We start from the raw sequence: 15,640 nt of genomic DNA, 5'->3' as shown, positions 1-15,640 counted from the left end.
TTTTGACACAAAAACGGTCCGCCAGAGTCTGACATCAGAGCTGCGCCCATAGCAACAGTCTGTTATACATAGCAACGGTCTGTAATACAGAAATTACAGACCGCAGAACATCGTGATTGACCAATCAGAATCGAGGATTCAACACAGCCGTGTAATAACCACCGATAACGCCTATTTGATGGCCTGATAACAGTATAATCTAGATATTTCTTAGATTGAAACATGAATTTGACTGCTCCTAGCAACCACATTTTATTTGTAGGCGATGTGGCGTTCCCCAATCTCTGCTATTAATTGAATGAATACAGCCTTATTGTTATTACCATTACAAATGATGGCCTACAAAAATATGATTCAAGTTGTATTAAACCCTATTTTTTCCTTTAAATGCACACACACTCATACACAACAACAACAACGAAAACATGTATACATACAATATAAGTGCTCCCTACACTTTTATGAAAAGCAAATTGCTCCCATTATGACAATGTACGCCTTTGACGAAAACCGCAAATCGCCTCACTGGTAGTGGCGATGACAAGAATAGCATTTCCCTCGTAGTGTTGCCATTGTTGCTACTGCCAGTGCCGTAATCATACCCGGCCATATGCACACATACATGAAATATGACATAAATGAATCACTATTTTGTACTCTTAATCCATTTTTCACGCAACACTGATAGTTCAAATATTACACATATGTAACAGGCTATAATTAGTGTGTTTGTGTTTTTCTTTCCGTGTCGCTGTTTGCCTCGGGGCTGCTTCATTGTTATGTGTTTATTAGTGACTGAAAGAGACAGAGAGACATAGGGAGTGAGGGGAAGGGGAGAGAGGGAGAGAGAGAGAGAGAGATGGGGATTAGCACTTTTTTTTCCGAGCGATGAAGCGGGGGAATAATAAAGAGAGGAGCGCATGACAGACAGGAGGTATCACCAATGAGATTAGACAAGCCTCTTACATGAGCCAGGACAGCGCAAACACCCAGCATTAATGACACAATGACAGCACACACACTCCAACACACACACACACAAACACAATCCCACCTCCTCCTCCTATGCAATAGGCAGTTAGTCATTTTTTTTTTTTCACTGACTTCTTGGCTAATCTCACTGTTTTTCAACAAATCGGCGGATTTAATATCAGATTAGTGGATTTGCGGTCCCAGATGTTTTTTGTTCAGGAAAAATGGATTACAGTGTTTAAAGTTTGTGTGTGATCCCCGCTGAATTATTTGTGCTGTGGGAGAGAGACCAGCGTGCGTTCTCGTGTCGTAGATCTCCAGTTTTACGTCGTAGCTCGTAGGTCCCATCTGTTGCCCCTGAGTTTAGCCGGTCACCGGCGCTGTTTGTTATTGCGGTTCATAGTCGTATTAGGATTCCTGTTACAAGTTCAGAAGGGATAGAAGGGGCAGACAAAATTGGAAAAGAGTCTAGAGGCGGTTGGTTTTGATGTGGGAGTGAGTGTGTGGGTGGGTGGTACAGAGCATGAATGTGTGTTCAGGTTATTTAAATTCAGACAGGAACAAACAAACAGACACGCATGCAGTGGATGGAGTGGAAACAAAATGTAAAAAAAAAAATGTTTTAAAGAAGAAGGTAAAAGTGCCACTTTGAAAATACTTTGGTTTTAAATGATTGGCAGTGGTAGAATGTAACAAGGCACATTTACTCTAGTAATAAGGTACTTGAGTGTCTCCGCTTTTATTCGGTGTACTTTTTACTTCACCACATTTCTCTTACAGCTATAGTTAAGATTTCACAAACAAAATATATGGTCACGTTGTGAAATATGATGCATTTTTAGTAGGGCTGTCAAAGTTAACGCTTATAATAACGCAAATTTGTTTTAACGCCACTAGCTTTTTTTAACGCATTAACGCAGCTTGGGCTGTAGCGGGCTCAGTTTTAAAGCTAGAGTGAAGATGCTGGCATCTTATGAAACTATAAAACCTAAGGAATCCATACCAACCATGTCATTATAGCTTGTCGCGAAGGAGGTTAAATAACGCTACAAACTTGCGCTAAATTTTGGTGAGGAAAAACTGTCATGGACACTTTCAAAGGGGTCCCTTGACCTCTGACCTCAAGATGTGTGAATCTAAATGGGTTCTATGGGTACCCACGAGTCTCCCCTTTACAGACATGCCCACTTTAGTCAGCACACTGACAGCTGTTGTTGCCTGTTGGGCTTGAGTTTGCATCCTCATTTAAGATAAAGATAAAATATGCCTGGAAAAAAATTGTGACTTATTTTAGATCTATAGCTGCGTTTATGCTCACTAAGGCTTTTTAGAATATCTGGGTCATATCTGCAGGTAAAAAGTTAATTCTCAGTAGCTTCGCCCTCCACTTGATGTGAGTTCCAGTTCGTCTGCTCTCTGCTAATTCCCCCACAATTCACCTCTCTTTCTATTTTTTGACACCTACCAACCCAAAGGCACGCTTCTCTCTGTCTCCCACTCCGTCCGTCCATCCGTCTACCAATCTCAAACCGAACTGAAGGGCTGTCAGCGCCTGTAACTTCTACCACAATCACACATTTGTCTGTCATAAAACACTGCAGTTCCCCCTGACCTCCCTGCAGGAGTGTTTTTTGTGGTCAAAAAGGTATTGTGCCTGTCTGTAGAGATTTGGCGCTCAGAGAGTGAGTGTGGAGTAGAGAGAGAGAGAGAGAGAGAGAGAGAGACAGACGCCCCCTCCCCTTCTATCTGGGTCACATTCACTTGTCTGGATGGTTGGCATCGCTGTCAGTTTAACTCGCGCAATAATATCTATCAGCCCCCTCCCTCTCTTTTGACTCCAGATTAAAATTGACTGCCACCCGATTCCATCGCCCTCTCTTCTGTCCCTCTCACCCCCCTTGCCCCCTTTTTTTTTTTTTTTTTTGGACCCGCTCACATCCAGATTTTCCGGTTATGACTTCTGAAAGAGTTCACGGCTCTGTCATTACCAATCTGAAGCTGGTAATCTGGCCTGAGATGGCATTAGCGGTGCGGATTAGCGCTGATAAAGGCCCCATAAGCCAGCCGCGGCTCTTTGTTAAGAGCTAACCCGGCTGATAGGGAGAGGCGATAGCGGTGCGCGCACGGCCTCACAAACACACAGTTCGGAGCAGATGCCTCGGCGGCGACTTAAGCTGCGGAAATAATACGAATAATAGAGCGGCGGGGAGATGTGATCTTTGTTAGGTGGCGGGGCAGATGTTCTCGACTGGGGAAATTAGCGGGACTTTTTAGCCGTAATAAGAGTCGTCAAAGTGTGAGGGTTCACATGAAAAGAGGTGTGTGTGTGTGTGTGGAAAGGTGGGCGTCGTAATGAGATTATCCAGAGGTCGAACTTGTTTATGGTTGTTTTTTAGTTGTCTGTCCGTGTGTGTGTGTGTGTGTGTTTACGTCTGAGGGCAGGTGGAGGAGGCGGTGGGCAGCTTGTAGCGAGGCTAGCTCGGGGCGCACTCTGACTCACATTTTGCCCGACTCGACTGTCAAGTGGTCAGTGTGTGGGTGTGTGAGAGAGACACACACACACACACACACACACACACAGATGCCCCTCATCAAGTGTATGTTAATGCCTTTACCTCATGGTTCAGGGGAAGATTTATTCTGGATGAAAACCTTCACAAACATAAACACACACACATTCATCTCTATTCCAAATGTATCTATATTATTCTCTTATTTATTTTAAATGCTCTTAAATCTGAAGGAGGCAAGTTGGAGCAAATATGATTAAAAACATAAAACAAGAAGGTTTGGGATCTGGCAGTTACGTTGAGAACAGTTGAGGAAATACCAAGCACCGCCCACCAGCCGGAGCACACAGTACACTACAAGATGTTTCTTCATCAGCGCTGCCTAGTTTGACCGTTTGATCTGAGTTTGTGAGTGATTGACGGCAGCCTCCGTTGAACGAACAACCAATAGGAACGCTCTCTCTCTCTGAAATGACCTGTGATTGGTCAAAGTCTCCCGTCACGGGCTAGAAGTCTGAAAACAGAGCCATGAGGAGGTGCAGAAGTCTAGTTTTCTCTCAGAACACTTGAATTACAATATGCTGAAAGGTTATTATGGAATTGTTGCCCAATGATGCCAAAAATATTCTGCCTACTGTCGCTTTAAAGTACAAATTCAGTCGACAAAGACACTCAACTTGAATCACATTTTTACACGAATATGCATAACCAAGTTAATCGTCCCCCTCCGTCTCTCCGCGTCCCCTCTGTCTCTCTGTGTGTCTCAGCAGACTTGTTGTCATCACTGTCCACGACCGCCTACCTGAGCGACCATGAGGCGGTGACCAAGGCCTTCGCCGAGGCCCGGCAGATGAAGGAGCAGCTGAAGAGGGAGCAGCAGGTCCTGGACGCCAAGGTCGCCGCCGTCAGCAACCTCAGCCTCAACAACGGACGCTCGGACAAGGTAAGATCACAGTTATCACAGTGGATTGTGCTGTAACCTTAGCAACAGGCGATAAAGTGTGACAACTGCCTCCAAAATCAAGGTGTTTTTTTTATATTCCTCAATTTCTTTGAAGTTAAAATGTTGTTTTCTTCACATTAAACCCGGGAACTTTATAGTATTTAACACTATTTTTATATTTTGGTCACAAAGTGTGTTATTGCTGTACAAGTTCAACAGAAGTTCAAAACAACAGTAGTTCAAAAGGTCATCTGTCACTTTAACTAATGTGTTATGATACACTATTATTGTATTATTTACATTATATGTAAAGGTCCATATTAGTTTACCTTAAATACCACTTGTTTTAGTCTTTATTTATATTTGTTCTAGCCTTTGCGATGGAAATACATACTGAAATACAGTCTTTATTAATGAATTTATTATTTCTTTCTTGCATCTGTTAAAATACATATTATGATTTTTATGACAAATGACTCCCACTCATCAATACCATCAAAAACAAAAAGGAAAATATATGGATTATCTCAATAAAAAAAAAAAATACAACCGATTCCAAAGAAGAAAAAAAAGTCCTCACCAGCCGCACCGTCTCGTTGTCGGCGTGTAATAATTTGCCTTGCCATATGCCATCCCGTACTGCACCATGTAGGAGGTAAATCGGCGCACAATGCTCTCGCTGAAATGTGTCGAAGCTAAACAGGGCCAGATAAGGTAAAACCAGAGGCGTCTCGGAGGTAATGAGTGTGTCTGTGAGGCGCACTACGGGGCTACTCGTGTGTGTGTGTAAATGTGTGTGGCAGAGCGGAGCGTCGGGGAGACGGTAATGTGAAGTGACGGCGCCGGCTCCTCGGCAGCGTGGCTAAATTGTGGTTATTTGTTAAACACATTGGGAGTCAGCTGGTGCACGCACACACACACACATACTCACAGAGCAACAGTGTGCTTGAAGCATCTGCACCGCTGACATTCAACAGCTCTATCTGTCTCTTTCTCTTTTTCTTTTTTTTTACTCTGTGTTTCAAACAGTCCAAACCCACACTGATTTATCTAGTCACCCCAGTTTTTTTGTACACATTTAGACAGAGTGTAGATAGTAATATACTGTAGATACAGTATTAAGGATTCAGTCTAATAGCCAATTAGATTCACATCAGGGAAAGCACTGGGTAGAGAGGGAACGTCGGGGAAATGTAGCTGTTTTTCAGGAGCATATTTTACAGCTTGTTCCACACATTTATTGCATTAAATGGGGGTATTTAGCTGTTTTACTCCGCTGGAGGGGATAATAAAATACTAGACCATCAGTTTATTATGTAATTTGTGTCACTTCTTGTTAAATTGGTGTATGTTATCACATAAGAATTCAGTGAAATGAGGTTAAAAAGTGAGGTTTTCCTTTTATTGTGATTATCCTCTCACACCAGTTATAATGGTGGAAATGATGATCCTTATTTAGGAATATTAATAACATTTTTACAAGAATAAGAAAATATTTTTTTTACTTTAATTTATATTAAATATTTTTTTAAATACTGATATGATCATTTTAATTTAAATATCAGGAATTTTTTATTATTTTTTTGGGGAATTAAAACGCAACTCTTTCTCAGCTTCCGAAGCCACGCCGCTCCGCTCCGCGCCGACTCCCCGCTCCCTCGGCCCTTTGGCTTTGTGCTGCGCTGAGTGTGTGCAGCCGGCGAGCTCTTGGCGTTCGGATACAACGGTGTCATCCCTGAGACACTCAGAGGATTAGTTTTGTCGCTACTTTGTGTCTTGGCTCCAGTGTCAGCCATTCAATCCACTTTTCTCATGTACTGTACCGGGGCTTAATGTCAGACTAGGCTGTCATCCACTCTGTCTCCCTGTTCATCTCCGTCTCTGTCTCGCACGCAGCAAAAAGCCCTTTGTAACGGCACATTGGAGCTTAACATCGAGAAAGTGCGAGACACATTTAGTGCTGGAGGTTTAAATGCGGCTGATCGTTTGTGTGAAATGAGGAAAAATCCTAAAATATATCTGATTTACATACAAAGTGGCTAAATCTGCTAGATAATTGTTCATCTATTAAAACGTAATAAATTCAAAATAAAACACTTTTTAAATGACTTGCAAATAAACAAAAAAATAACATTTCCGCAGCGCGCCTCTGCCTCTCTTTTTAGCCGTATTTATTCCAATCTGGGGGGGAAATTATCTCTAACAATTAAACTCTGCTGGACTAAAAACAGAGAAAATGCATTTCATTATCATTCCGCCCATCCTCCCATCCAGCCAGCCAGCTCGCCAGGGTCACATGTAAATGGAGAGGGACACTTTTTGGAAGGTTGTTTTAGAAGACGACAGTGTTTTGGGTACCGCTCCTAATCGTGTAATTAAACTGTAAAACGCTGGCGCTGGAGCACTGCGGTGTGTGTGTGTGTGTGTGTGTGTGTGTGTGTGTGTGTGTGTGTGTGTGTGTGTGTGTGTGTGTGTGTGTGTGTGTGTGTGTGTGTGTGTGTGTGTGTGTGTGTGTGTGTGTGTGTGTGTGTTCGTCGACAGTCAGGTCGTAGCGCAGAGTGTGCCGGCTGCTTGCATTAAGCATGTAAATGCTCAGTAAATCAGCCTTTTATTGGTTGTAATAAATACCCAGGGGGCCGTGCGGCGTGGCCTCGCTCTCGTCCGCGTTGCACTCTCCCGTTCTCTCTCTCCCTCTAATGCGTCGACCCTCGGGGGGCCTCTGCGAGAGAGAGGCAAGCCGCCGCACTCCACTCTCGCAGGTGGCTGCCAGGAGTCCAAACACACACACACACCCATATAATATACAGTACACACAACAGTAAACATCCAAATAGGACTAAATGTAATCAACATTCTTGCACATGCAAACAGACGCACAGATGTGTGTTCAAGCGGGCAGGCGTACGGCACTCTAACAATTTGCTGTTGACATTAACATTTCCGCAAATTTACACGGAAATGAGCCAAAACACAAACTGTCTGAAACCGCTGCTGCCATTCGTCTGGTTTCTCTGGGTTTGGATCCGCTGATAAAAACAAATAATTATTATTACTGAACTGATTTATATCAGATCAGAGAGTTTATATATCTTTGTTGTGGACAAACTGGCTTTTGGCCGACGGACATCTGATTTGATTTGTGGTTATCCAAAACAGAGATTTGTGACGATTGCCCTTTTCAGCTATAACTATGTAATAAATTATATCAGAGAAAAAAAACAACAAAAAAAAACTTGAATGGAGCCAAAAATAAATTATATCGGAGATAAAAAATAAATAAATAAATAAATAAAACACTTGAAGGGAGCCAAAAATATCATGAAAAAAAATTATATAAAAATCATCTTTTAAATGTTTAAAAGCAAATTAAAGAGATTTCCTCAGCGTCACCGCAGGTCCGTGGTTTCACCCATTCATACATTCACACTCATTGACTCACCCGCCGACCGACCGCAACTGTGAACTGTTTGTGTTGTTTAGGACAAGGCTGCCTTGGAGAGTCTGAGTCAACAGCTGAAGCAGCAGGCAGAGGACAAGTTCAGCCACGCCATGCTGGACTTCACCATGAGCGGAGACTCTGACGGTAGGGACACACACACACACACACACACACACACACATATGCATGCAGTCATTTAGGTGACAAAAAGTGTGGGATTTTTTTTGCTATAAAGAAGGATTGGAAAATGTGATTCTTTTTACTTTGAGGTGTTTCATTTTGATACATGTCTCTAGTTTAATATAATATGATGTTATGAGGTTATGTAATAATATCCTGCATGTCGCTGCTCTGTGTGTCTCCAAAACTTCACCTTTTCATGAGCTAAGAAAAATAGGCAGCTTTGTGTATTTTTCATATAATTAATTGAGTTTCTATTGTGGCTGTCAATTGATTAAAATTTGTAATTGCGATTAATCATAAAATATATCGCACCATTTTTATCTGTTCAAAATGTACCTTATAGGGAGATTTGTAAAGTATTTAATACTCTTATCAACATGGGAGTGGGCAAAAATGCTTGCTTTATGCAAATGTATATATATATTTATTATTGGAAATCAATTAACACAAAACAATGACAAATATTGTCCAGAAACCCTCACAGGTACTGCATTTAGCATAAAACAATATGCTTAAATCATCAACATGGCAACAACAGCTGTCAGTGTGTCAGTGTGCTGACTTGGCTATGACTTTCCCCAAACTGCATGTGATTATCATAAAGTGAGCATGTCTGTAAAGGGGAGACTCGTGGGTACCCAGAGAACACATTTTCATTCACATATCTTGAGGTCAGAAGTCAAGGGACCCCTTTGAAAATGGCCATGACAGTTTTCCCTCGCCAAAGTTTAGCATAACTTTGGAGTGTTATTTCACCTTCTTCGTGACAAGCTAGTATGACATGGTTGGTACTAATGGAGTTCTTAGGTTTTTCTAGTTTCATATGATACCAGTAGCTTCACTTGTTGGCTTTAAAACCACCTACTTTATGTCTATATTTAACTTCTGTCTGCCTTCCTCCACCCCCCTTTCACCGGCACCTCTCCACCCCTCCAGGCTCCCCCAGCGTGTCGGACTCCAGAATATTCCGGGAGGCTCGGGGTCGCGGCGGCAGCGCCGAGCCGCACATCAAGCGGCCGATGAACGCCTTCATGGTGTGGGCCAAGGACGAGAGGAGAAAGATCCTGCAGGCCTTCCCCGACATGCACAACTCCAACATCAGCAAGATCCTCGGTAAACACACACACACACACACACACACACACAGCTTTGAATGACAGGTGCTGCCCCCTCCCCCCACCACCCCTCGTCACCTAACCCCTCTACGCAACCCAAGCGAAAGGAAGACGCAGGCTTCTATCTCCCACTTTCTCAAACACACACAGTGATTTCATTACAAGCGGCGGCATTGTGTAAGCGGCTGTTAATGAACGGCTGGGGAGAGCGCGGCTCCTGACAAATGATGATATAATTCATTATGCATTAAACAAGCAGCGCGAGGCCGCCTGACATTTCCCCCGGACCGCCGGGATCGGCCCTGACATTTTAAAGAGCTCCTAAGCGTTTTATAACACAGGGAAATCTGGTTTTAATAAGCCCTCTCTCTCTCTCTCTCTCTCCCTCTCTCTCGATTGCTAACAGATCGCAGAACAGAGAGAGAAAGACGGAGAGCGAGAACAGCCAAGCACTGACAGCTTTTACCCATTAAACATACAGTAGTCGAGTGCAAATTCAGACCAGATATGAAACACACAGGGGAAGACATGCTGGAGATTACACCCACACACACACTCTCACACACACACATGACTGATGCTACAAATCTGTGAGCAGAAAGTGAGCTGAGAGAGATGACAGCAGGTTAAGTGAAGTCCTCATTAGTTTAGATAAGTACCTGTCGTCCTCACCGCTCTTCCTCATTAACCTTTTTTTTTTTCCCCCTCTCTCTCTCTCTCTCTCTCTCTTTTGCTTTTTCTTTTTCCGGGTGAAACTTCCACCGTTATGTGTGTGCGAGCGTGTCGGTATGCACATGTGATGTAGTGTCACGCCGGCGTTTGTTCCTCGCACACACACAATGTAATCGATCTTAAAGCGTTAAATTTAATTTCAAGCCGATTTCTCTAATTTAGTTTCCCTTTAATGATTTGATGTGTAATGCTTTGCTGTTATTTTTTTATCTTTATAAGCGAAACTGATCGTTATTAATGCGTCCCCCCATCATCCAGGCTCACGCTGGAAAGCCATGACCAACCTGGAGAAGCAGCCGTACTACGAGGAGCAGGCTCGCCTCAGCAAGCAGCACCTGGAGAAGTACCCCGACTACAAGTACAAGCCGCGGCCCAAACGCACCTGCCTGGTGGACGGCAAGAAGCTGCGCATCGGCGAGTACAAAGCCATCATGAGGTCCCGCAGGCAGGAAATGAGGCAATACTTCAGTGTGGGGTAGGGGAACTGTTGAGGGGAACTGTTGTTGTCTGTAAGATAGCAAATAGATTTTATACCTCAGTAGAATTTAATATTTATATTGTGATTAGCACATATTAAGTAATTCAAAGTTTTGTTAGAAAGCCCTCAAGAAAATCGGTCCACTACTCTCAGAGCATGAATGCATATTTGCTTTTATATTGTAGCTGTAAAAGTTCAGTAAATCAACACCAACCACCAGGTTTGAAGTTATTGATATTTTTTTTCAATCGATTCAAATATGTAATCGCAAATTAATCGTACATTTTTTATCTGTTTATCTGTTTGTCAAGTATTTAATACTCTTATCAACATGAGAGTGGGCATTTATGTTTGCTTTATGCAAATATATGTATATATTTATTATTGGAAATCAATTAACAACACAAAACAATGACAGATATTGTCCAGAAACCCTCACAGGTACTGCATTTAGCATAAAGAAATATGCTCAAATCATAACATGGCAAACTGCAGCCCAACAAGCAACAACAGCTGTCAGTGTGTCAGTGTGCTGACTTGACTATGACTTGCCCCAAACTGCATGTGATTATCATAAAGTGGGCATGTCTGTAAAGGGGAGACTCGTGGGTACCCATAGAAACCATTTACATTCACATATCTGGAGGTCTGAGGTTTCATAAGATGCCAGTATCTTCACTCTAGCTTTAAAACTGACCCTACTACAACTTCTGAAAGATTGATTGTGTTAATGCGTTAAAGAAATTAGAGGCATTATTTGACGTATTTGACGTATATTTTCTAATTATTCTCATTTTTCAAATCTTTTTTTTTGTTGGTTGGTTTACCTTTATTTTTTCTTCAAACTTCAGGTTTAAAGTTTTTCTAATTGTTAGAAATTGTTGTCACTCTGGCTCTTAATAAGCCAGTCTTACAAATTAAAGGTCAAAAACAGTTGTTCCCAATTTATGATGATTCTGGGATTAGGAAAGAAAAAAAAGCAAATTTATTTGCTAGGATTGAGACCACTCTCCACAGTACATATGAAGCTACAGCCAGCAGCTGGTTAGATTATCTTAGCATAAAGACTGGAAACAGGGAGAAACAGCATATTTTGTTACCTTTGGACAGAGCCTGATTAGCTGTTTTAAAGAGGACCTACTATGCTTTTGTGCTTTTTCCCCCTTTTCCTTTAGTGTGTTGTATAGTTTTTTGTGCATCTAAAAGGTCTGCAAAGTTACAAAGTCCACACCAAAGGGAGTTACTGAACTGCCTGAAACACCTTGCTTGGATTCCAGCCTTTTTCTTCTGTAACGTGGTGATGTCACCAAGTAACACATCTGCATAACGGCTGGTTTGGCACGCTCTCAAACAAAGCTCAGTAGAGCAGAGCTGGAGCGGAGTCCAAAGAGTTTGATTCGGTTGACCAATCAGAGCAGACTGGGCTTTTCGGGAGGGGGGCGGAGCTCAAACATTTCAGACAGAGAGTGAAAAGAGGTGCTGCAGCACAGTGGATATGAGAAAAATGAAGCGTTTTCTGAACATTAAAGCATGTAAACATGTTCTAGTAGAAACCCCAATACAAGTGTGCACCTGAAAGTAAGCATAGTAGGTCCTCTTTAATTTAGTTTGACACTGTGACCACAGCTCCCGTGCTAAAACAACTCTCCCGTTTGCGTTTACAGGCAGCAGGGCCAGTTGCCCTTGTCCTCCGCAGGCGTGGTTTACCCAGGTGCCCTCTCCATGGCGGGAATGCCCTCGCCCCAGATGCCCTCAGAGCACTCAAGCATGTCCAGCAGCCCCGAGCCCAACGCCAACCACCACCCCCACCTGGCCGGCCTGAAGGGGGACGAGCCGCGGATCATCAAGGAGGAGGAGCTGCGGCTGGACGACAGCAACGGCGACGTGTACGACGACTTCGACTACGAGGACGAGGAGGCAGATTACACCAGCGACAACGAGAACCATATCACCCAATAGGACGGCGCGTTATATATACAGCCCGCCTACTTTATAAGCCAATCACAGCTGGTTAATCCCACACAATCCCACCAATCAGGAAGAAAACTTTCTCTTTTTGCCAATCACCTTGAGTCCCGACCTCACAACACCCCCCCCTTTCCTCTCCCCACCCCCCCACCTCCCACCTCCTCCTAACTAACATGGACTCTTCTAACAGAGCCAGATCCCACTGGAGTCCTGATACCAGCATCTGATCAATCAACTGAAGCACAGGACCTGTCACTCACACTGACTGTTACACAAACTGGAGTCTGGGGAGGACGAAGACGAACCGAGCCAGCCTCCCGAAGCTTGCCGAGGAATATTATAAAGTACTACTGCGAGATTTTGAGTGTTAATACCGCGTGAGTGAGTGAGGAGATAAAAAAAAAATCACACTCAAAATAAAAAGCAACCGTTTGTAGGAAAAAGGAGACGTTTTAAAAATGAAAAAGACGGATCGGCGGACCTGTCAAAAGGCTTAACGGACGACACTTTAAGATGGCGGACCTGTTTATTATCAAGAGACACTTTTAAAAAAAAGAACAGCTTTTTTTTTTTTTTTTGTTCTTTGGTTCTATAATATTCTCACTCAGGTACACGGTGCCAATAAGTGGCTTGTGAATGTGATTTGTTGTTTTTGTGCTACAAGTTTGAATAATAATAATAGAAAAAAGAGACATTTCTTTTTACCCTTTTTTCGTTGTTAAGCACCTGAAAGACATCAGACGTGTTTATTTTTAACAGAAACATATCTTCGACCTCGCAGTGTGCTGTCAGCGGTTTCCCACTCTACTCCCTTTTTTTTCTCCTCTGTATTTTTGACTCCGATGATGGGACGGTCCAGCCAGGACTGACCGGTACAGCGTGGACTGTCCCACTTTGATTATCAGGGGGGGAGAACGGGGAGTCTTTCTGGCGTCACGGAGCAGAAACGAAAAGCACTGTGTTGTGAGACAATCCACCAGTTTCCTTCTTCTCGCTCCGTCCCTCTATCTCGATCTCGTCCGGGGCAAAACATCAGTATGTGTGTGTATGTAAAAATCTCATATATCAGTCCAGGATACAGAAAGACAGGCTTACACTGCTGCTGTTAATTACTGTACCACACACACACATATATATATACACTCACACACACACACGACTGTTGTTGTGTCCCCTCAGTGTTTTTTTTCCCGCTCCCTCCAATCACCATCGTCCTGCTGCCCCCAGCGGGCGGAGCTGAGCTGAAGCAGCCAGTCAGTGTTTCTGTTTGTATTTGAATACTGTATTTTATTATTTTCTCTTCAAACTGCCTCTAGTCTAATAATATTATTAACAATAATTATAAGGATGGTCAGCGTTTCCTAAGTTTAGTAAGTTATGTACAGTATAATTTATTTTTCTCCTCTTTATCGGGTTTTTAAATGACCATATGAAACTATGACAGTCGATGAAACATTATTCTATTTAGCTGGTAGGTATTTTAGATCTAAACAAAAAGTTGTCATTTTACCTTGCTTTGTTTTTTCTTTTTTTGTTCCCTTTCTCTTTTTTTTTTCGTTTTGTATTAATCCTGCGGACGGGTGGGCGGAGTCAGGACAGCGAGCTGGGCGGAGTCAGGACAGCGAGCTGGACTGACGCGACTCGACGCCGGCCCTCCTCCGAGCTGAAGACGTAACCTTTTAATGTCCAAACCCGTTTCTAAAAAGCACTCAGACTCTGAGAAAATATTTTTTTTTTATTGTTATTATAATTTTATTTGTAATGGTTATTATAATGTATAATGTGAAGTTTCCTCTCTTTTATTTTGCCTTTTTTTTTTTTTTTTTCTTTAAGGGAAATCATTTTTTTTGGAAACTGTTTCCTGTGAACAAAGAGTCCCGTCCCCGTTTACCAGCTCTGAACGACACACAACGAGACACAGTGGAACATCACCTCTGGCTCGGCTCCGCACACACACACACACACATGCACAATCACTAACACACATTTCAAATGAAGAGATTATCGTGACAACCAAACGAATCCTATGCTGTCCTTTTTTTTTTTTTTCTGTTTTATGAAATTTAAAATCCTGTACATATATTTTGTTTGGTGTTTTTTTTAAAAATCATAGGAAAGCAGTGTTTACCGTGATCCACCAGGGTGTTCCACTGTGTGTGTATGTGTGTGTGTGAGACGTTCAGGCGCATCTACAGTATCTTTAAAGTCACCTCTCATCAGGAGCCCTTTGCTTTGTTTGAGCTCCACGAGACGCTACAGGAGCCATGACTTATCTTCAGGTGTGCTGTCACATAGTGATCCCCCCACAATCATTCTCGCTGTAGATGTTCGCCACATAATGAGCCTCTGGGTCTTAATTTCGCTGTATAGTCACCCCCCGTTATCACGGCGTGGTTCGACCCGATGCTGGAGAGAGGGGGACTAAGTGGATCAATCCATTTTTAAGGGTATCAGGGGTGGGTGGGGCATTAAGACGTCAATCATCCCTGCTGGCAATGTCTGACCCCATATCAAGACAATGAAAATGATATTATTTAAGACAATCAAAGTCATGAGTGGAGCTCAAAACAAAGTAAGAATTATTACAAGTAAAAAAAAAAAAATATCTTACCATCTCAACTTGAAAAATCAAGAAAGATAATTATGTAAATATAACATAGAGTTATAGATTTATATTTTGTTCATAACACAGTGTAATATAAGTTGTATATTTCTTTTTTTTTTCTCTCCCTACTGTCTCTTTTATTGATGTTATCCATGCCACAGAAAAGCAGGAGTCGCAGTACTCTCACAAACAAAAAAAAAATGAAGAAAAATATCAAAGAAATAAAGAAAAACAGGAAAGGAAAAAAAAAGCCGTGGGCTGCCACCACCATCTGTTCTAAGTTCACTTTTTTTTCAGTATTACTGCCAGACAAGGCTCTAATAAAGACAGCAATGTGTTCGGTAAAACTTGTGCTGGTCCTGGTCACTTCTTTCTTCCACACATACATTCACACAATGGGTTTTACAGCTCCAACATATTCACAGAAACATACACTGCCATGACCTCCTTTTGCAGAACAGAGAGGACAATGAATGCATCTCCACGCTTGTTTATGTGTTATTAAGAAAACCAAGAAGACAAATAAAAGAGTGGATATGCACAAAACAATTTTTGAAAGACAATCGAGCCAATTAGGAATGCAACCAACAATTATTTCCATTGTCGACTATTCTGTAGATTATTTTCCCGATTAAATGATTAGTTGTTTGGTCTATAAAAGGTCAGAAAACGGTGTAAAATGACGACCAGTGATA

General features: G+C 42.3%; 2 protein-coding genes across 24 annotated transcripts in view; one reads left to right on the top strand and one right to left on the bottom strand.

Annotated features, from left to right (window-relative positions):
* The window catches only part of sox5 (SRY-box transcription factor 5), a 244,146-nt gene extending 228,854 nt beyond the window's left edge, over nt 1-15,292 (top strand). For 15 of the 22 annotated variants that reach the window (XM_074625940.1, XM_074625939.1, XM_074625941.1 and 12 more), the window contains 5 exons: nt 4,250-4,425; nt 7,906-8,008; nt 8,984-9,160; nt 10,153-10,369; nt 12,037-15,292. In XM_074625940.1, coding sequence (XP_074482041.1) covers nt 4,250-4,425; nt 7,906-8,008; nt 8,984-9,160; nt 10,153-10,369; nt 12,037-12,331 — 968 coding nt within the window. In that variant the 3' untranslated portion in view covers nt 12,332-15,292. The remainder of the gene's footprint in view (nt 1-4,249; nt 4,426-7,905; nt 8,009-8,983; nt 9,161-10,152; nt 10,370-12,036) is intronic. The other 7 variants (XM_074625921.1, XM_074625933.1, XM_074625936.1 and 4 more) reach the window with 3 other exon arrangements.
* Nucleotides 1-15,640, bottom strand: part of LOC141762077 (uncharacterized) — a 296,685-nt gene that overhangs the window by 199,254 nt on the left and 81,791 nt on the right. The window lies entirely within an intron of this gene.

The sequence above is a fragment of the Sebastes fasciatus genome, chromosome 23 (assembly GCF_043250625.1).
Source record: "Sebastes fasciatus isolate fSebFas1 chromosome 23, fSebFas1.pri, whole genome shotgun sequence".
NCBI classification, from domain to species: domain Eukaryota; kingdom Metazoa; phylum Chordata; class Actinopteri; order Perciformes; family Sebastidae; genus Sebastes; species Sebastes fasciatus.
The sequence above is the reverse complement of the archived record's forward strand: the minus strand, read 5'-3'. Positions and strand labels throughout refer to the sequence as shown.